Source organism: Onychomys torridus, chromosome 7, assembly GCF_903995425.1.
Source record: "Onychomys torridus chromosome 7, mOncTor1.1, whole genome shotgun sequence".
NCBI lineage: Eukaryota > Metazoa > Chordata > Mammalia > Rodentia > Cricetidae > Onychomys > Onychomys torridus.
The window spans coordinates 48158353-48179981 of record NC_050449.1 but is presented as its reverse complement, the minus strand read 5'-3'; the positions used below and the strand labels follow the sequence as shown (position 1 = coordinate 48179981).

The window sequence follows — 21629 nt, the reverse complement described above, 5'->3', positions numbered from 1 at the left end:
CTTAGGAGTAGTGAGTCTCCCTCCATTGTTAGCATCTGAGGGTCTCACTACCCTTGTAATCAGTCCCTTCCTTACGGCTCTCCTCCATAAAGCCATGGGTTGGGTCCATTTTCCTACCAGGAACTACCATTCATGACTAGTTTAGCTTGTGCTTGCTGAGGGACGTTACAGTGCACTCTGGCCAGGCCTGCAGGCCAACGCTGGAAACACGACACAGGTCGGCACAGCGCCCCCTCAAAGGAAAGAGCTTTGAGATGCGTCCAACCAGTTTAATGACCGGCACAACCATGCAAATGCCAAACCAGGGATGCACAGGGAACAGGGGCCGAGGGAAGGGCGCTACAGCACTGTCATAGGGAAATGGGGAGAGTGTGTAGGAGGAAAGACCCGCTGGCTGTGCAGGCCGATGTCGTACTCCTCAGGGGGAACTTGCATCCTGTCATAGAAGCAGGAACAAGTCGGCCACCTTTACTCCCGGACATAAATTCTTGTGCACACCACATCATCGGCGCCAAATGTCTGCCCAGAGAAGAAAAGGAAAACCAATCAGTACAGATGCCTGTGTGAAAATGTTTAAAGCATATTACCGAGACGGCAGGCTGCCCTGTTTACAACTCTTCACAGCAGACTTCAAGCTCCCTGAGCTGTGTGCTCAAGCTAAATAAATGCTCAGGACAGGGAGCAGGCATTCTCCCCTACATAAGCTGCCGCTCAGCAAAGAAACAATAGGGCCTAGAACTGTTAATACAGTTCTCCTTTGCTTCCAGAACCTGTGAATGCTGACATAAGATAGGCACTCTTCCTGGCTTTAGTTTTTGGAACTGAAAGGAGATGAATGTCATGTCAGGTATTTTTGAAGGGCTTCTGTGTCCTTTCAAATGACTGCAAGAGAGTGAGGGGTTTAAGCAGCCCAAGCCAGATGGAACTGTGGTTGGGAGATAAGATAGAAATGCCTTCTGGGAGGCAGCCATCTAGCCCGGGAAACAACAGCCTGATGTAAGGACAGCCAGTCTCTGTATAAGTGGGTTCTACACCTTCACAGTCAACCAAGCACAGATGAATAATAGTCACTTAAAATCTGCATACATCCTAAACATACACAGCGGGTTTTTTTTGTTTTGTTTTGTTTTGTTTTTTTACATGCTATTATCCCCCTAGACAATACGGCATGACACATTTGCATGGCATTCATATGGTATCAGGAATTATAAGTACGGGATGATTGTAAGCTAGGAATTATGCAGGAGGCTGTATGTAGGCCAAATGCTACACCATTTTATATAGGGAACATGAGCATTTGAAAATTTTGGTGTCCGCAGGGGTCCTGTAACAAAGCTCCTATGGATGTGGAGGTATGGCTAGAATACATCACCTCTAAACTAAAACATTCATTTCAGATGCAAGAACGGAGCACTGGCCTTCTGACCTGGCTCTGCGACCCACAGCTAGGCAAGGCTCTCCCTCTCTTGGCTTGCTTGGGGTGGGCAAGGGGTGGTATTGAGGGGGAGGGTGATTTTAAACAAGGTGATTCTGAAGGTTCTTTCCAGCTAAGATTCTATGATTCTTTGTTGGCTCGAGGGAGGCTATAAATTCTCCCACAGATGGGAAGGGACATTTTTCTTCTGGTCCCTGAAACGGTAGCATCTGTAGAAGTAAGCTGTCTCAAATCTCCCCAAACTGCCAATTACTCACAGGCCTGCTCTCTCCTGGGATTCTCACAGTCAGAACAGGGAAAGCAAAATGTGGAGAAAAAAAAACAAAAAACAAAAAACAAAAAACAAAAAAAACCACAGACAAAGGGGCTGGAAAGATGGCTCAGCAGTTTAGAGCACTGGCTACTTTCAGACCACGGTTTGATTCCCAGCACCCATATGGCAGCTCACAAAGGTCTGTAACTCCATTTCCAGGGGATCCAACACCCTCCTCTGGCATCTACCGGTACCAGCACATATGTGGTACAAAGAAATACATTTAGACAAAACACCCAGACACATAAGATAAAAATTAAAACAAACAAAAAAGATACCCCCCCTGCCCAGTCGGCAGCCTTGATGAGGATGTATGTGCATGTTTATTTATTTGTCATAGGTCCTGACATTCCAGATTCCCTAAATGACTGGCAATTCAAGAGACGCTAAAACTACTGTGCTAAAAGTTTAATTATCTCAAGATCTTTTGATTTTTTTAAAAATCTATTTATTTCTCTTGCCATCTTGGGGATAGAATCTATGGTTTTACCCACACTAGGCCAAGTGCTCTACCATTGTTTGATTTTAACCAATGTAAGAATGGGATGTATTTCAGATTCTTACCCTTGGAGCCCTTAGTGACCAGATGCCCTTGGTATATTTGCTAAGGCATCACCTGCTTCCAAGAAAGTTGCTTGTGTATAATGAGTATTAAGGAGGTCCTGACAAGATGGGCAGTCTTGAAGAAAGCCTCCCATTAGTGAGGAATGCACATGATTCTATGCTCTTGGGCATGTGTCAATGATTGGGATGGGGGTAGAGTTCCCATTATAAATCTACTTTTTGGATGTTGCACCCCAAGAACCATGCTGATTTCCCAGAATTCCTTGAACTCCACAGCCACATCTGTCTTTGGAGCTCACCCAGGTGAAAAAATAGCTTCATGACATGGAAAGAAATCCTTATATTTCTAACTCCAATTGAAAAGCTCTTTCCAGCCTCTCATTGCACACATTTATGCTTAGAGGTTCCAGAAAGAAACTCTATAGAATATTCCAGAGCAGTGTGGGGGAGTATACTCAGTTTTCAAGGGAAGACAATTTACAACCCATGGCAATTTACTGTTGGCTCTGGGGACACTTATTTCAACTAAACTAAAGTTACTTACCTCTCGTTACACGAAGACTACATCTCTGAACGTTTTAGATTTATTAACGATAATAACCCTTGAAACAAAAGCCCACATTTCACATCCCAAATGCCAAGAATTAATGCTCCCTTTGAGGCTTGTATATATGTTTTCGGAGCCAGGGAAGGATGCCTGGGAGGAACTGCAGTGTGGGGGTGGTAAGGGGTGAACTGTGGCTGAGTAAGGGGTGAACTGTGGCCGAGTCCTTCACGGACATTTAGCCTGTGACTCCGGCTGTTTACTATTACAGGGGTTTCCAAAACCCCACTTTTTCAGGGTAAGCTGATCAATCCTACTTAATCCTCAGAAAGACTCAAGAACTCTAACATCATCTCTCCTTGCTACCTCTGGTCTCTATAAACTACATGTGCCAGTCTCCCCGGCTTCCCAAGTCTCAGCCTCATATTGCTCTCTGAGTAGCTGTGAAGTAGCCCTCTGCTGGAAACATTAGCTAGGTTGCAAATTATACCAGTCCTTTGTCCAGGAAAGGAGCAGAGCTAGTTAAATCATCCTAGCAAAGGCCAAGAAGAGAGGAAGGGGAGATCAAACGGTCTCAAAGGAACAGGCAGCTCGATTCAGGGTCTTCTTGCAGGCTGAACATGTAATTTTAGGGCTGAAAGGAGTCTCAGGGGCCACAGCTCAATCTCTCATTTTACAGCCGGAAGATGGAGCTTGGGAAAGACAGGGAAGGTCCAAGCCACGGTCACACAGGGCATCTGCCCTCACTGAACTTGTCAGGCTTCAGTGTCTAGGTAATGGATCAGGAAGTCTGACAGTGGTGCTGCTAACAGAATGTCTAATGGAGAACAAAAGGTGTAAGTTCCTGGTCACCCACAAGGGCTTTTCTTCTTTCTAGCCTGGGGTAGGAGCTATTAGTTCTGAAATACAGAGGGAAAGTAAGTGGGGGCTGTCTGTCCTCTCAGCCCCTTTCCTCTGCATAAAACTGGGATAGGCATGAATAAGTTAACCATTTGTTTTCTTTTAGATAGAAGGTCTTGTTCTATAGCCCCCATTGGCCTGGAACTCATGATCTTCCAGCCTCAGTCTTCAGACTGTTACATTACAGGAGTGGGTTAGATAGAAACTTGGCCTCGACAGATAAGTTGTGCTTGGCTGTGGATATTTAAAATGTTTAAATGCACAGCATGATGGTGCACACCTTTAATCCCAGCACTCAGGAGGCAGAGGCAAGCAGATCTCTATGAGTTCCAGACCAGTCTGGTCCACAGAGGGAGTTCCAGGACAACCAGGGCTACCCAGGGAAACCCTGTCTCAAAAATAACAAAACAAACAAAAATACCAAAACCAACCAAACAAACAAACAGACAAAAAAAGTTTCCATCTGCACACTTTTAAACAGCGCTCGCCTTCTCTAGCCCTAAAGAGTCCACTTTTCCACATCAGTGCATTCAGACATTTCCAAATTAGCATTCCTTGCTTGGCTCCTGGGGCCATTGGAGTTTGTAAGGCTGGACTAAAAAATATTCTTTATGGCTTTGAATGCTGATGTGATAAAATTGGGGATACTTATCTCTACTAGCAAAATGAGTCCTGAGAAGGTCAGGGTGGGGGTGGGGGTGGATCTTGTTTTGTATATGCTGAGGGATCGCACAGAGGGGAGATTGGGTATCACCTGCCTCTGGGGTTGGCATATAACAGTTTGGACAAAGGTCTGGCACTCCAGCTGGTCTCAGATATGATCCTGCCCTCTCAGTCCCCTCATCCCCGCAATCATTTAACAATGATCTTCTCTGATCTAAACTGTCAGCCCAAGCTTTCTGCTCAAATTTTAACCTGTGGCAAACGACTTTCTCAAAATGTGAGCATGGAGACAGCACACTTGTATGGCCCACCTCTGGGGACCACCTGGGGAACCCTGGGGGTTGTCTCAAGAGTCCAAGGGCCCTTACCAGGATCAGCTCATCGTTGGCCAGCTCTCGGGTCCAGTAGGTTTTGGGGCCATCCCCCTCCAGAAGGGTTTGTGTGCAGTGAATCTTGTTCTCATTCTCCCAAGTGGGTAAACTCTGCAGGCAGGAAAACCATTAGTGATATTAATTATGGTCTCAGCAGCGGGCTGGGAAGAACACAAAGAACACTGGAGAATAATTGCCAGGCAGAAAAGCAAGGCATGGTCCTTGTCAGCAGGGCACAGTGTCTTCTCTGCTGAGCCACATAAAGTGCAAACTCAGAGTGCTGGTCACGATTTCACGGAGTATAAATATACCTTATATCACACGTACACGGATCCACTGGAGCAGCAAAGCCTTAGGCATGCTTTGCATCTCTAAGAATAAAATTCAGAGCACACCATGATTCACTTACATCAACACAGAGAGCCTCTCCAAACAATTGGGACTTTAAAGTACCTTCACGTCAGAATCACAAAACGTAACAACCGTTGAGACACGTGTTTGCATCCACGCTGGTGGTGGGCAGATGAGAAAGTGGGTCTGTGCCCAGATTCTGGACTAAGACCTTTCTTTCTCGGCATCCCTCACCAGACACAGCACACAGCCTGCTCTAATAAACCTGTGCCTGCCTCTGGGGATTAAAAAACAAAAACAAAAAACCAACCAAACAAAAAAACTGCTTCCACTTTCCAGGTGACATCCTTCTAGAAACATTTTAAAAAGCAAGCCACTTTGAAGGTTCTTCATGGGGTTGAGGTGGACAGGCGAACGGGCAGCCCCTGTAGTTTCTCCAGTGTCTACATACAGCAAGGTGAGGTACAGCTGGGCTGGGTGGAGCTGAATGTGCACATAATCACTTTTGAACTAACACATGGGACTCCTTCATTAGGCGGGGATGGGGGGCAGGGACAGGGACTTTGTAAGCCCTGCTCTCTCCAGGGTGTTACATGATTCTTTTGTTGTTCTGAAATTGGAATTGCCCTCTCTGGCAGTGGCCAGAGTTAGATGTATCCAAACTGAGCCCTACTCATTGCCAAGCCAACTTCTCCACTAGATGCCCATTCCTCCTTCTGAGCACTCTATGTTTTTTCCTCCTGTGATGCTGAGGATGGAACCCAGGGCCTACCACATGCTGGGCACATGCTCTACCACAGCTATATTCCCAGCCTTGCATGCAATTTTTTCTTTTTTACCCCCAAACAATGTGGTGACTTGAACCTCAGGCCAAGCAGATATCAATTCCTGAGTGAGCCTGCTACTGGGGGCTGTGTCTCTCTGTCCTTCCAAACATGGTGACCAGAGTCACAGTTGGAACAGACAGGTATGGACTTGGGAGAGAGGGAAGAAATAACTTCCCGTTCTTTAGAATGTTGTTACAACACAAAAACAATTTTTCTCACTAGGTAGGCCTGCCTAGCCTTGAGCTCACAAGAGATCTGCCTGCCTCTGCCTTTTGAGTACTGGGATTAAGGGCATGGGACACAACACTTGGCCTCATCTGCACATTTTTTTAGAACATTGGAAAAGCTGGATACTTGAAGGTTCACTTTGTGATCCCAGCACTTGGTAGAAACAGGATCGATGTAGTTGGACCCAACTTGGGCTATAGCCTGAGATCCTGTCTCAAACAAACACCCAAACAAAGAAAACAAAATATACAAAACCAACATCACCAAACCCACCGTGGAGAAAGGGGACCTTCTTTAAATGAGATAGCAAGCCGGCTTTATAATCAGTGCAAGTTCTGCACAGAAACACAGCAGTGTGAAGTCATTCACTCCAGACCACTCACCCATCCTTTGGCTCGTGTGTCAGAAACGTAAAAAAAAAAACAAAACAAAAAAAAACAAAAAAACCTCTCCTGACTGCTGGATATGGTGGTGGTGGACACCTGTAATCCCATCACTTCCGGGGGTGAGGCTGGCGAATCCTGAGTTCGAGGTCACCAGGTTTACACCGAGAGTTTCAGGCTAGCCTAGTCAGGGCTACATAGCAAGCCCTGTCTTCTCATAAATCAACACCCCCCCAGCCCCCCACCCCCCCACCCCGTCTCTCTCCCTTCCTCACTTTCCCTCTCCCCCTACCCACCTCCTCCTGTTTCTCACCCCTGAGGACTTAAAAAAAGGACATTTAGTACATTTTCTCAGCTAGAACCCGCGTTGCTTTTACTTTCGGAAGAATTCCATCAATCCCTGCAAGACCTCGGTTGAACACAGATAGGCAGGAAGGGGTGGCAGACGATTCGCACTGTGCAACTGGATCCAAAGCGTCTCCACCCCCCCATCCCCTACCCCCCACGGTCCAGGGACCCAGGGGAGGGACCCTGGATCAGCCACCCTACCCAAGACAGGTAACTCGGCAGCTGCGCAGAACAGAAGGCAGCAGCAGCCCCAGGAACCTCTACTCACAAGGTCAGAGCTAGCGCTGAAGGTCCGGCTAGCAAGGCACTAACCACAGCCAGGATCACACAGCCACCCAGAGCGCGCGCTTTAAGCGCGCCGATTTGCGCCCGGGGGATGGTACAGGGAGGGAACAGGGGTAGGACTTTCTCCGGAGCCCAGGACCAGCAGGTCACACAAATCTCTCGTGACACACCCGCCAACGAAAGCGCGCCCGCTGCAGCGGGCCAAGGGTTGGAAGGGGTACCCGGGAAGGAGGTGCGGTGGTCTCTGCGGCCTCACCCTGCACTTGCGTCCGTCCACTGTCTCCTCCTCGAAGCCCTCTCCGACCTTGAAGTTGATCTCCGTGGTGCGCACGGTGGTGGACGTCTTGATATAGAACTGATCCCCGTCCTGGCGGATCTCCACGTGCGGCTTGGACGCAGCCGCCACGGCCACCTTCCTCAGCATGGCGTTCACACCTGCACGAGGAAGCACGGGCTCGGGTCTCAGGTCCCTCCTCCCTGGTCCCCCAGACCTGCTTGACACTTCCCAAATCCTCTGACTTCGGACAGGGCTCTTAAATTAGCTCCACTTGTCTCTGCCCTCGCCTGGGCTTTTGAGAAGAGAAACTGAGGCTCGGGAGATGGTAAGTGGCTTTCCTGAGCTACCCGGTGCTTTCATGGCAAGATCTGGTCTCAAACAGGCCCCAGTTGAAAGTTCCTGCTCCTCACTGTGGTCTAGCACGAGATAAAGACGGAACCGTCGAGAAAGGCGCCAAATGTCCAGCAAACGTTAGTTGAGCCGGTTGGTTCCGGAGCTAACTCTCTTGTGCGATCCGGGGGACGCACGGGAAACAGAGAGATTTATCACTCCGTTGACTCCCTTCCTGCCTGAACCTCCCCGGGCCACCCTCACTGGGTCAGGAGTACCTCGCAGCGGCTCCCGGCAGACCCGGCACGCTCTCCTCCGCACCAGCTTACCCAGCGCCTTGAGGAGCTCGTCGAAATTCTCGCTGCTGCGCATCTTCCAGGTACCGGCGAAGTTGGGCATGGTGGCGGCGGCGCGAAGGCAGCGGCAGGCACCGACCTCTGCTGCGGAGCGGTAACACACGGCGGCGCTTCAGGGAGAGACTGGCGTTCTGCGCCCAGCCGCACGCGCCTGGAGTCACCAGGGTAGCGCCCCCCACGCCCGCCCTTCTGGGGCCCCGCCCTCGGGTCCCGCCCCTGCCCTGCGCGCGGGAGCTGGGGGTAGGGGGTGGGGAGAGGGAGGGCCCACGAGCCCGAGCGGGGGCGGGGGCGGGGGTGGCCCACGAAGGGTGAGCCCAATTCCCCGCTCTACGGTGTCCCTCATCCATTCTCCATCTTCCCAGCCGCCAGGGATGCAGTTTGGAACCCGCTCTCCCCAGTGCCTCCTCCGCCACGCCGCCCACATCCTGTTTTAAAATGGGTGGTGGGAGAGGGTTTAATGAAGCCAGGTCGGACTGGAGGAGATGTGTGAAGCTAGCTAGGTAGCGGGGACTCGGGGATCATGACCTCATTTCTCTGCTTTGGGCTATGTCTGAAAATGTCCTTTCTGTAAGGATGCAGTGAATAGTAAGGCCATCAGGATGGGACCCACTGTCTTCCCACCCAGCCATACTTTTTGATTGCCACTAGCCGGTCGGGCCCCCTCTGCTCTAGCATTTGAGTTAGCACTTACTCGGAAGACCACTTAGAACGAGTGGCGGGAAAGGCCCAACCCCCACCCCGCCAGTCATGGAACTCAGGCTAGCAACCAAGCGCGCGGGTCTTCTGCTTAAGTTAGAAGGGAGCCCAGGCCATCACGGTCCCTTTGTTGTTGGTTTAAGACAGGGTAGTTGCCAAAGAGATTGAACAAGCAAAATGCAGGGAAATGCAGCAGTTGGCTTTGCCTAAAATTGTGGGTTTGTGCTCTGCAGGCCAAGTGGGAAGGCCTAGTGGGGAAGCCCAGCTCTGCTCCTGCCCTTGCTTTGACAGGGGCTGAGCTGAAAAGCAATGCCTCTCCCCGGAGTCTCCATGAGGGGGTACACACACTTCATCGTGGCCTTCCCGGCTTGTCCTTCATACCTCAAAATTTCATTGCAACCTCTTTCCTGTTTTACCATCAAGACACCTCAGCCAGTTTGTCCAGTTCCGGGTCCCGGAACTTGCTGCACATGGCCCCATCTCAGCCTTTGACCATGCTGTGCTCTCTTCCTAGTTAATTTTCTCTCCTTGCCTTGAAAAAAGAAGAAGCTCTCCTATTCCCCAAAGTGCTGTCGGCATGACGAATGTGTTATAAAGTTCTGTTTCCTAACCAGATTACGTCCTCCGAACACACAGGGTCCTTTTGGGGCCTGCTCTTACTCCAGTCTTAACTGCTGAGCATTGAACATTTAGCTTGGTGATCAACGTTGATCAATGAATCCTCATTGCCTCGGGCTCAGCCAGGTGGGGCTCCTACGTGGATCGATTTTCAGAAGATGCAAATGCTCCTCCCCTTAGAGGTGCTGTGGGGTGAGCTTTCCCCAAAGACCTGGAGGTGATTTGTGCTGAGTGCTAACTGAAGTGGGGGGGGGCTTCTGCACTGGAAGGGACTGAGATTGGTCTGCCCAGGGGCTCTGAGAAGCCAGCTGAGGACAGGAGAGTGAAGAGGAGCCATCACTGGCTGAAAAGGGGCATGGGTGGAGACAGCTTGATCCATGGGCCATCTGTGCCATTGTAGGGCGTCAGATACTTAGAAGGACTTGGTAACTGGACTGGGAAATGGAAAGCAGCTCTGGCATTGACATCTTGAAATATTTTATTTCTATGTCTTTATGTGTGTGGTCTGTGCACGTGCACATATGTGTACAGGTCAAATGTGAATATCAGGGGTTGTCCTCTATCACTCTTTACCTTATCCTTTGCGACAGGGTCTTACTGAATCAGGAGCTCACCAGTTTGGCACGGCGGGCTGGCCAGCATGCCCAGATGCTGGCCCTAGTGATCCCATCTCTGCCTCCCCAGCACTGGGATCCCATTGCACGCCATTATGCCTGGATCTTCATGTGGATGCATGGCATCAGAACTCAGACTCTCAGATTTGTGTGACAACGCTTTACCATCTGAGCCAGTTCCTCAGCCCTCCATCTTGAAATTCTTATTCTTTGAACAAGGGGCTCTGCATTTACATTGTTTTCTGGGATCTACAAGCTGGGTATCCTGTCCTGGGCATGCAAACAGAGGATGGGCTTCCATAGAATCAAACTCCACAAAGAATTTAGTGTGTGTGCCTACAGTGATGGGGCTAAGGGAAGGATGTCATGAAGTTAATGCAGGACTCCACCTCCGTTCACTGCTTCTGACCACAAGGCATTACCTATTAAAGACAGGGATGGAGCTAGAGGCTAAGGGAGCAGAAGCTGGAGCCAGTGCCATAGTTTATAGGCCTGGAAAAGCTAGTAAAGACAGCGCTGTGGATGAGGCAGAGCAGCCACGGGCAGCTTTTGCAGCAGAGACACTGCAAGGACTAAAGGGAAAGGAAAGAAAGAGAAAGCAGAAGGAATCGTGGTAAAGAGATGGGCAGGGGCGGTGGCTTTGTTGGTAAAGTGCTTGGTGTGCAAGCATGAGGACCTGAGTTCAGATCTCCAGCACCCATGTAAAAATCCAGGCGTGGTGGGCATGATGGGTGTTCTGTAAAGAACGAGGGATAGGTTGCAAGATGGGGCACTCCTTGGCCAAACCTCAGAAGGGCCCCTTCTGTGAATACTAAAAGTAACTGCATACAGAGAAGTCACACTGCTTACCAGGCAGGCTGCAGGGGAACCAAAGAGCAGAACTGGGGCTGGCTCCAGCTTATCCAAGAGCATGTTCATCTCTATCCTCTTGCTAACCCTTAGGAACAGCATGGTGGATATGCGGCCTGAGGCCCAAAGACAGAAAAGTAGGAAAGTATGAGGCAGCTGACAAGAAGGCTCTGCTGGTAAAGACACTTGTGGCCAAGCCTGACACCCTGAATTCAGTCTCCAGAGCCCACATGGTAGGAGGAGAGAGCTGACTCTTACACGTTGTCCTTCGACCTCCACATGTACACCAGCAGTACACCCCACACCAAATAAATGAGTTAATGAAATCTTTTTTTTTCCAAAAGAGAAAGTGTTGAGTTGGAGGTCCAGGAGGTCTGGAGAGAAGATGGAGAGAGTGTAGGTGAGAGGGACCTGGGGCCTGGAGAGAGGTGGAACGGCTCATAGATATGTGAGCGCTTTGAGGTTGAAGGCCTCTCTGTTGGGTAGGTGGTCAGTGAGAGCCAGAGGTGCTGGGGTCTGTGGTTGGTAATGAACCATCTGCAGGATGCTGATGTACCTACGAGCCATAAAACAGACCAGACGGCGTATGGCATTCTCTAAACTTATCTATCCTGATATCCTGCAGGACTGAGGTTTCAGAGAACCACTTCAGTAGGCCACTCAAAAACAGTGGGGGCCGGGGGAAGATTTAAGGGGAAAGGTGGCCTGACCAGATTGCAGGTGTGTGTGTGTGTGTGTGTGTGTGTGTGTGTGTGTGTGTGCGCGTGCGCGCACACGTGCGTGCACGCACGCATTGCAGGGGACCAAACTGAGTCTGGGCTCTGAAGGCAGGGAGACAAAGTCATTCTGGGCACCACAGAGGTAAGGGACTGGAGTAGGTGACCATCCTTGAGGACCTAGGACTCCAGTTGTTCCCCTCATGCCTCACACAAGAGGTCTCCCCAGCACTAGGGTGCCTGTGGAGGTATTCTCTCAGGGAGTGGAGCTCAGGCCTGCATCTTCTCTCCAAGGCTTCTTTGTTCCTCGGCTGGCCCCTTAGCTGATTCCTGTTGCCAACCTCTCCCAGGCCACTGACCTGCATCTCTGCGGGGACATTTCTGTTGAGCTTTGCTATTCTTACTTGGAGGCATGCCAGGCCCCCTGAAACCCCCCTCACTTCCCTATTCCCTGCCCACGCCCCACCCCCACCGCTGTCCTGGCCCCTGCCTTCAGGCAGACCCAATTCATGCTGAAAGAATGGGGGTCAGAGTTCAGTCCCCGAAAGCTGGGGGCTCTGGAGCGGCCCCAGGAGGAATCTTCGAGGCAGCTCTCCATAGTGGGGGCTGGGGCTGCTGTGCTCTGCCCAGGACGGTCTGGGAGTCAGCAAAGGAGGACAAAGAGCGGGTTTCCAGAAAGAGTGGCATGCGGGCTGCACACCCTGCTTGGGTTAGGGAATGCAAGTAGCGCTGGGTTAGGAGTCTTGAGGCAGGCAGCATGAGGGGCAGCAGAAGCAGACATTCACGAATCAGTGTGTCTGGGGAGACAGTGGGGCCCCGCCAGAAAGCATCATCCGGACCTTCCCTCCCAGTAGAGCCCTTCACCTTTTTAAAGAGTAACAGATTACAAAGAGGTGCATCATATCCTTTCTCGATTTGTTCTCATTTGTAATCATAGCCTATTTTGAATGGAGTTTTCTGAATATAATTCATCTCTTGAACCTTGCTCATAACATTCTTATAAATTCTATCCATGATTTCCGGAACAGCAGCCATGAGAGTGGGTTTCAGCACAGTACAATCACCCTTGCTTCCCTTCTTGATTTTGCTGGACTGGTCAGATAATGTCAGTGGAGAAGAATACCCAATCCTACAGCCACAGGTAAAGCAAGATACCTCTGCAGTCAATTCCAGCACATGAGCCAAGGGGAGGTAACCAATGTAGGTGTCCTTTGGTCCGAGTCCAGGTATTCTTTCACACTGGCCTGTCATCCCAGCTATCAGATTGCTATGATGCATCACCACTCCCTTGGGCCGGCCAGTAGAACCACTGGTATACATGACAATGGCCATGTTGGAAGGAGCTGGTCTATTTGGAAGAATGCTTGAGTTTTCTGGCTTGGATCCCAACTCTTCTACTGATTGCATGCTGTGAATCTCAGACTCTTCAGGATGACGGCGGCATCTGAGGACTTTGGCATCTGCAGGCAGCATTAACTGAGCTTTTACTTCATGCCAGGTACCACAGCAAAAGTTTCACATGTCTTCACTCAGTTGTCCAACGAGGCGTGCAGGCGAGGAAACCAAGGCTTTAGCAGTGACGGGCCATGCCCAAGACCCCTCAGCAAAGGGACAGAGCTGGAAGGGAACTGAAGGGTGGCAGGGAGCTGCCCAGGTTCACGCTAGGTTACTGCACAGCTGGGGTCCTGAAGCCCAGGTGCCTGTTCCTAGGCCACACCGTGAAGCAGGGGGCAGCCTTCATCCCTTCCCCGTCACCTGTGATCTTGGAATCATGGGAGATTTCTGCCAGCTGAATGCTAATGAGAACATCTCTACTTAGGGTCAGAAGAGAGTGTGGTACGTCTCTTTCCAGCCGAGCCTGCTTCTGGAGCTAGCATGAATTAATAAATGTGATCCACACTGCTCTCATTCTTGGCCTGTCCACCAGTGGAAATGGAGGCCAGGAATTCTTCTTTGAGTCATTTCATTGATCCCTCAAACATTTTTCTTCTGGACACACTCTGATCCAATCTTGCAATCCTCAGGAGTTTTGACATCCATTTTATACATGAAGAAACTGAGGGTTGAGGGAAAACTGACCCACTCAAGACCACAGAGGAATAACTGACAGAGCCACGGTTTGAATCGATGGTAGTCTCAGTGCAGGGTTCATAGCTGAGGCTCGGTCCAGCATCCACCATGATGGGGATAGAGAGGAAGAAGGAAGGCAGAGCAGCAAGCAACAGAACACAGTAGGGGCAGTGTGGAAGGAGAGCTAGAGGACAAGCTGTAGGGCAGCAAAGATGAGCCTGAGGAAGCCATGATGCCTGTGGAGGGTGCTGCCTCTCATTGCAAAGCATGGCTACCCCAGGGAGAACACACCCCCAGGGTACAGACAGAACATTGCAGGGACACTGCATGACGTCCACATTGCATAACGTCCACACAGGGTTGCCCTAAAATAGCATCTACTACTCATATCAAGATGTTAAATTTCAGGGGCTGGGGGTATAGCTCACAAGTAGAGTGACTGTCTTTCATGTACAGGTCCTGGGTTCAGTCTTTAACAATGCAAAATCAATCCTATTTCAATCAGGCTTCCAACTTCTCTTGGAAATGATCTGGTGACCCAGGACTGGTCTCTCAGCTAGTAACCTCTGATAGATTGAATTCTGCCCTTGGATACATGTGTTGATGTCCAAAGGTCCTAGTCTACAGAATGTAAGCTTAACTTAAATTCAGGCTCTTTACAGAAGTAATCAAAATCAGATGAGGGTCTTCACCATGGGCTCTAATGGTGTACTGTTGGTGTCCTTATGAGATGGGAAAATTGGGGTCTAGGAAGATGACCCAGTTGACAAAGTGCTTCCACGAAAGTGTGAGACTCAGGTTTGGATCCCCAGCACCCCACATTAAAACAATGAAAACAAAAACTGTACATGGTACCACATGCTTGTAATCCCAGTGCTTGGGAGTTGAAGACAGGTTGATTCTTGGAGCTTATTTGCTGGCCAGCCTAATAGAATAGGTAAGATCCAAGTTCACTGAGAGATCCCATCTCAAAAAAATAAGGTAGAGAGAAATTGACAAAGTGATCCTAACACACACACACACACACACACACACACACACACTTGAATACACCTGTATATATACATATACATACTGAGAGGAGCTGGGAGGGAGAAAGAGAGAGAAAGAAAGAGAAAGGAGGACATTTGAACACAGAGACACACAGAAAGGGAAGGTGATCAGAACAGACATAGGGAGAAGACAGCCATCCACAAGCCAGATAGAGAGCCCAGGAACAGGTCCAGCTTAGGAGCCAGCCCTGCCACTACCTGATCTCAGGCTCAGCCTCCGGAACCAAGTGCAAGTCATTCAGGTTGTGATATTTCCTTACACAGCCCTAGCCAATCAATACACACCCCTTAGCAAGCCCAGTCTGGATTCTGGTCAAGGGAGCCCTCTAGATCTCCTCCCAATCCCTCCCAAGTTCTCATTGTCCCTCCCCGGCTGCTGCCTTACCAGGCAGTGGAGGAGGAGACTGCCTTTTCACCCAGTTTAACTGCCCCACTGTGAGGCAGGAGTTCTGAGGGCATGCTCCACCAACCCTGGTTCACTTGGAGCTGCAGAAGGGGTGGGAAGAATTCAAGGCCCCTTGTTTGATGGGCTGGCAGCAGGCCCGCCATGTTGGTGAGGTTTGAACTGACCACCATGCAAGGAAAAGCAAATGTTCTTCAGTCTGAACTGGGAAGGATTCCTGATGCCTCGCACCCTGTGGTCTATAGCCAGATGGCATCAACATCACGTGAGACCGTGTTAGAAACAGAACCCCAGGTCCCAGCCTGAGCTGCTGTATGAGAATGCACATGTACCATACTCCCCAGGATACCCGGATCATGTTCAAGAGATCACATGGCTATACTATAGAATTCCATGGGGCTAGCAACACCTAGATACCTCCCCAGAAACCCTACTGAAATCATTCTAGGGTTTGACACTGGATTTTGAAACACCTTTCAACAATTGTGATGCCCAGCCACGTCTGAGAGCTTGTTCTGCTGCCGGCATTTACACCAGCCCCACTTCCTGTCACAAAAGCTTTGTAGCTAGTACCAACGGGAGAATGGTAGTCCTAAGGAAAACCTCCTCTCCACCCACATTGACACAGGCTGTCTGGGACAGAGACCCATGCACAAGAGCCCCGACTAGCAAAAGGCATGGGCACAGCTGGCTGGGTTGAGCAAAGTTCTGGTGCCTGAACCATAGCACACAAGTGCTGAGATGAGGAAGCTGAAAAAGTGAGTGAGGCCCAAAGACACCGACTTGCCCAAGATCCCATGACTATTCTTGGCAGAGATGGGACACACAGGTTGGGGGCTTGGATGACCTGTTACTGCTCAAAGTTTATTCTATCTCTTGGAGTCTAGAAAATGCTTCATGGGAGGATTTGTCCTGAAAGTGCTGAGCTGATTTCAGTCCCTCTTGTGAAAACCACGGTGTAGTTCTGAGGAAGTTGGAAAGGCAACGAGGGCTGCCACTGGTTCTAATGAAAGGTGAAGGGAAAACATTCCATCCTGGAAACCAGCCAGGGACCCCAGGAAGATGCAGAGGGGGGACCCCAGGAAGATGCAGAGGGGGGATCCCAGGAAGATGCAGAGGGGGGATCCCAGGAAGATGCAGAGGGGGGATCCCAGGAAGATGCAGAGGGGGGACCCTGCTCCCGTGTCTGGGTCTTCCTCTCATACTGTGGCCATCAGTCAGTGATTCTTAACTGGGACTTTCAGGACTTTCACATAATGTCTACCCACGTTTTCCACAGTGACTGGAAAGGTAGAGGATAGGAAAGTGTAAGGGAAAGGGTATGAAGCCTGGAGTTCTGGGACCCCAGATTTGAGACTCTGCTCCTGATTAACTGACTATGTGAACTTTGGCCTAGGTATAAAACCCCTCCGAGTCTGGGCTCCACACCTGTGGATTGGAGTAACACTGATAGCCACAGATCTGGGCCAGTCACAAGAAAGAGTTCATGTGAAAGTATACCAGGGACATTGCCCACACTGGAGAGATGTTCCTGTTCTCTATACTGGTAAGGGTGGGACCTATGTGATACACTACACTACACACACACAAACACACACACACACAACCATACAGTACTGGCCTGTAAAGGCAAGTATGTCTGCACATGTCCATGTTTCCCCACTTAAGTCTCTCAGGGCCAGGTGTGCCTCAGAAATCTAAGTTTGCAGATTCTCCAAGATGGTACGATATCTCATAGCCAAACACTTTAATATTACAGTAGAAAACCACGTGAACAGTCACATGAGATTGGGTACAGAATGGTTCCATGTCAGTTCTGGTCTGATTTCAACTTCAGAACATTTGGGACTTCAGAGTCCTAGAAAAGGGACTGTATGCATGCCTGTAACCACAATACTTGGGGGGCTATGGCAGGAGGATCGATGTTCAAGGCCAATTTGGTTTGTACAGCAAGGCTCTGTCTCAAAACAAACAAACAAACAAACAAACAAACAAACAAACAAAAACAAATAAAAGAAGGGCTGGCATGATGGCTCACCAGATAAAGGTGCTTACTGCCAAATCTGGGGATCTGATTTCGAGCCCCAGAACCTCCCTGACGGAAGAGTTGCCTCCTGACCATCACCTGAGTGCTATGACATGAGCGTGCATGTGCACACACACGTACACACCGTAAGGAAGTACTGAAGTGACATTAAGGGGCTGGGGAGATGGCTCAGTTGGTACAGTGCATGCCATGCATGAGGACTGAGCTCCACACTTAGCGTCCGCTCAGAACCCTGCTTCAGCCTCCCAAATGCTGGAATACAGACTTGTACCATCATTCCTGGCCCATGTGTGACTTTATATGTGTTTGGGTGCTGAGTTAGAGTGCCAGCTACTTCAGTATGCCTGGGACTGAGGAAATTGGAAGGACACGGGATTCCAGCGGTAACACGAGAAAGTCTTGGGTGAACTGGGGCAATCCTGTTTGTACTGTGAGTGCAACTACCTGGGCAGGTTCTATGATTCTCTTTATGTGTACACCTCCCTGTGCCCTGCTGTGCACAGCTGTGGGTGTGTGCTGTTTACTGAGTGTGTCAGCTTTTGCACCTGTCACATGCCTCTCCTGTGTCATCCTGGTCATCTGTCTATCCTGTGTCCCATGCCCCCTACCCTGACTGTGTATCTCAGGCTCTGTATGTGTATGTCTGCAGGCTGTAGAATGGTCTCTCTTTGTAAGCGTGTTTATGCATATCATTGCTATTTCTTTGTATGAATATGTGTTTGTACATGTATGTGTGCATATGGATGTATGAGTGTGTTTGTGTATGTGTGTGCATGTGTATGTATGCGTGTTTTTGTGTATGTGTGTGCATGTGTATGTATGCGTGTGTATGTGTGTGTTTATGTATGTATGTGTGTCTATGCATCTGTGTATGTGTGTGTGTTTGTGTATGTGTGTTATGTGTGTGCATGTGTATGTATGCGTGTGTATATGTGTATTTATGTATATGTGTGTGTGTGTGTGTGTGTGTGTGTGTGTGTGTGTGTGTATCTGTATATAGGACTGAGGATGGTACTGTGCAGTTCAGCATGTCCTTGATTCCTTCTCCATCCATGTCCTGTGTTCTCATGTCTATCCCTTTCTGAATCCAGCCCCTGCTCAGCCCCAGGCCAGAGCCACCACACAGCACCCACCACCCTCAGGACTCCTCAGGATCTTCTGTTTACCTCAGATCTTTGCATAACTGGACACCCCAGGTTCCTCCTGACTCTACACCTTCCTCTCTCAGCACCCTCCATGAATGCTTGCCTGATCTATCTTTCCAGTTCTTTATCATTTTCAGGGTCACCTCAATCCCATTTGCGCTGCAAAGCCACACCCCAACTCCCAGAATCAAACATTTCCATCTCTAGTCTCCTGAAACCCCAGGTGGCTTGTTTCCACAGGTGGGCAGAGGCAGGCAAGAGAGGGAAGGCTCTGTTTCCTGAGCCTTCCAGCTCCCAGGAACTAGACTGCATTGTCACACAGTAGGTGTGTTCTCATGGCTGCTTTTCAGACGAGGAAATTAAAGCTCAGAGAAGCCAAGATACCAGCCCAGGGTCTCACAGCTACGAGGTGATGAAGCTGGTTCCAGAGTCTGAACGTTTTCACTGGGATATCACACCACTCCCTGTTGTGGGTGCCTGCCTGCCTCAGGGGCCTATGGACCTTTTGCAGCCTGAAACTGCATTCCCAGTACTCAGTGCCCAATCAGTACCTAGTGGGCAGAAGGTTTCCTGAATGAGTTTCTGCTCTTGGAAACAACCTTAGCTTTCATTCATGTGATTTACACAAGTGCTGGGATTCTCTAGGCTGCAAGGCTGCAGATCAGGGGGCTATAATTTATCAGAAAACATGGCAGCAGCTCCAGCCTTCCTTTCAGTGCGAAAGGAGGCGGTAAATTGATGGCCAGCAGCCCAGCCCCGGAAGGCCTGTGACAGTGGGCACCCACCCCAGCTAACAGTGTGAAGCTTCAGCAGGGATGACCCTCCAACTGTCCCCCGCATGTGGCTCTGACCATGCAGGCCCTTCCACCTGCTGCCTAAGGGTGGCCACAGCGGGGTCAGCTGCCTCTCATCGATCCCGTTGCTCAGGTCGACAAATGGTGCCTTTGAAAGTCCATAAAAAAAAAAAAGAGAGAGAGAGAGAGAGAGACACTCATTGGTCTCTGATCGATCACCTCTCCCTGCCCCCGGTGTGGCACGTGCGGCTGTAGCACAATGCAAGCTTGTCACGGGTCCTTGATCTCCGCAGCTGGATTAATGGCTTTTCAGATGTGACAACTACCCACCTCCTTCCCCTTATCCTGAGCCAGGCATCTCCAGACAATACTGAGTGGCTGAAGAAGCCCCAAGCTCCCTGAGGCCCTTCTTAATCAAGATTGACCGATATGGGACAGAACATCTATAGATACCCCCAGGCTCCAGTAGAAGCCTGAGCCTACTCCTCCTGGGGCAGGCAGGCAGGCAGCTGCCTGGGCCTTCCCAGATGTCCAGGGGGATCTATTCTCTTCTGATCCTGGATGCAGCTGGCAGAGCCCTAAGAGGCCTACCTGAAAGGCCCTGAGCTGCACCAGAGCAGGCCATCAGATCAAAGGGCTCCAGCTCAGACAGGCTTTTGAGCACAGAGCTGAGGACCCCGCTTGCTTCTCGCTCTAGCCCTGGTGACAAGCTAGCTCGGCGCCCTTTTCCTCCCCAGGCTGCCTCTGCCTGGCCTGTGAGTGATGAAGGAGGTTTCCTGGGTTAGGATGGTGATTGCATTAGTGCTGACAACTCCAAAATGAATCATTATAATAAGACCTGCCAGCCTGCTGATGGAGAGGATGGCTGCTCCGCATTCTGGTGGCACCATGCTTCCCACCGAGCTGCATGATCATGTCCCCATCTTCACTGCTCCCTGGGGCCCTGCAGGATGTGAATATTCAATCAACATCCCTCTCTTACTCTCTGGAGTGTTTGTAAATATGATTCATGGGCTGTACTGTTACCTCAGCAGAACACTTCACAAACCCTCCCACCAGCCAGCAGCTTGAGGGCAGAAACAATTCACTGTGAGGCAGCTCAGCCCCCTGTGTCCCACCAGTGCCCATCCAGGATTCAGCCCATCTAGAGGCATTGGGTCTGGGCACAGCCCATGTTCCCTTCCACAGGCCTCAAAGTAGAAATCAGGGGCTACCTTGCTTTACACCGTAGGCCAGGCAGTTAGTCAAGGAGATGTTGAAAATGGCTTTTAGGACGGAGAGCTGACTCAGCAGGCCCCTAGTTCACAGAGAGTAGGGAATGACCCCAGGGGAAGGCATTTACTTCTCCCCACTCTCTACCTAGAGACAAATTCACTCAGCACGCTGCTGTGGTGTGAACAAGACACATGCAAGGCCCTGAGGGAAAGGCATCAGAGTCGGGGTCAGAGCCCAATTCTTGTCCCTACTCTGCTGCTACCGCACTTGGGTAGGCGGGCTGGCCTCAGCTTTACACCTACTTTGTGGCTATGATGATGTCGCTTCTATTAAGTCTATAGGGTGATGGTGCTGCTGGGACATGCTGAAGGGCCACCGTGCACAAGGCAGAGGAGTGTGCTGGTCTGAACCTGGGTGCAGTTGGAGCGATGGGGAAACTGAGTCCCCAAGACGAAAAGAAACCTGCTTATAAGCACGATCTAGCAGATGCCTTATCTAGAGATTTTTCTTCAGCAGAAGTAGAAAACGAGCACCTAGAGGCCGGCAAGATGACTCAGCAGGTAAAAGGGCTTGCCATTAAACCCTACTTCATAAGTTCGAGCCCCATGACCCATAGAGTGGAAGGAGAGAACTGATAACTGACGGCTGTCTGTGGGCACATGTTCACGTGCGTGTGCGTGTGCTCTCTCTCTCTCTCTCTCTCTCTCTCTCTCTCTCTCACAATTAACTGATCAATGTAATAAAACATTTTAAAGAAAATGAGCTATTAATTTTTTTTTCCCGTTTGCTCAATGGTTGTCACCACAGGGAACCGTGAGAGAACTTTCCTCCCTCAGATAAAGTACAAGCTGGGGCCACGAGTGAGCTTTGCCAGGAGTCTAGATCTGTTGTGACTTGGGTCATCTGAGCACCATCCTCATTACAGGGGGCTTTCCACAGGAAACGATGCCCGGCATCCCCCACGGAGCCCAGGCAAGGCTGGTTTTGAGAAGTATTCATCTGAAGTCCACCACAGGCCCTAGGAGACTAGCAGGGGACTGGCCCTTTTGGGGCTTCTCAGTTTCAATACCAGCCTTCATAAGGCAGCTCCCATACTCGACTGTGGCCTCCCCTGCCTAGAGCTCTTGTGCAGAATCCTAGCATCAGTGTTACACCCTCTGGCTTCAAAGGCTGTGATGATCCATTTCCCCTTTGACTTCCTCCTGAGACCACAGACGGCATCTACTTCTTTTGCT

At 50.1% G+C, this 21629-nt stretch overlaps 1 protein-coding gene across 1 annotated transcript; it reads right to left on the bottom strand.

Annotated features, from left to right (window-relative positions):
- Positions 1 to 260: 260 nt before the first annotated feature.
- On the bottom strand, positions 261 to 8361 carry Crabp1 (cellular retinoic acid binding protein 1). Its single transcript, XM_036191882.1, has 4 exons — positions 8149 to 8361; positions 7469 to 7647; positions 4788 to 4901; positions 261 to 519 (listed from the first exon to the last, which is right to left on the bottom strand). Exons 1-4 carry the CDS (start codon positions 8216 to 8218, stop codon positions 469 to 471), a joined length of 414 nt encoding a protein of 137 aa, XP_036047775.1. The 5' UTR covers positions 8219 to 8361; the 3' UTR covers positions 261 to 468.
- Positions 8362 to 21629: the final 13268 nt, after the last annotated feature.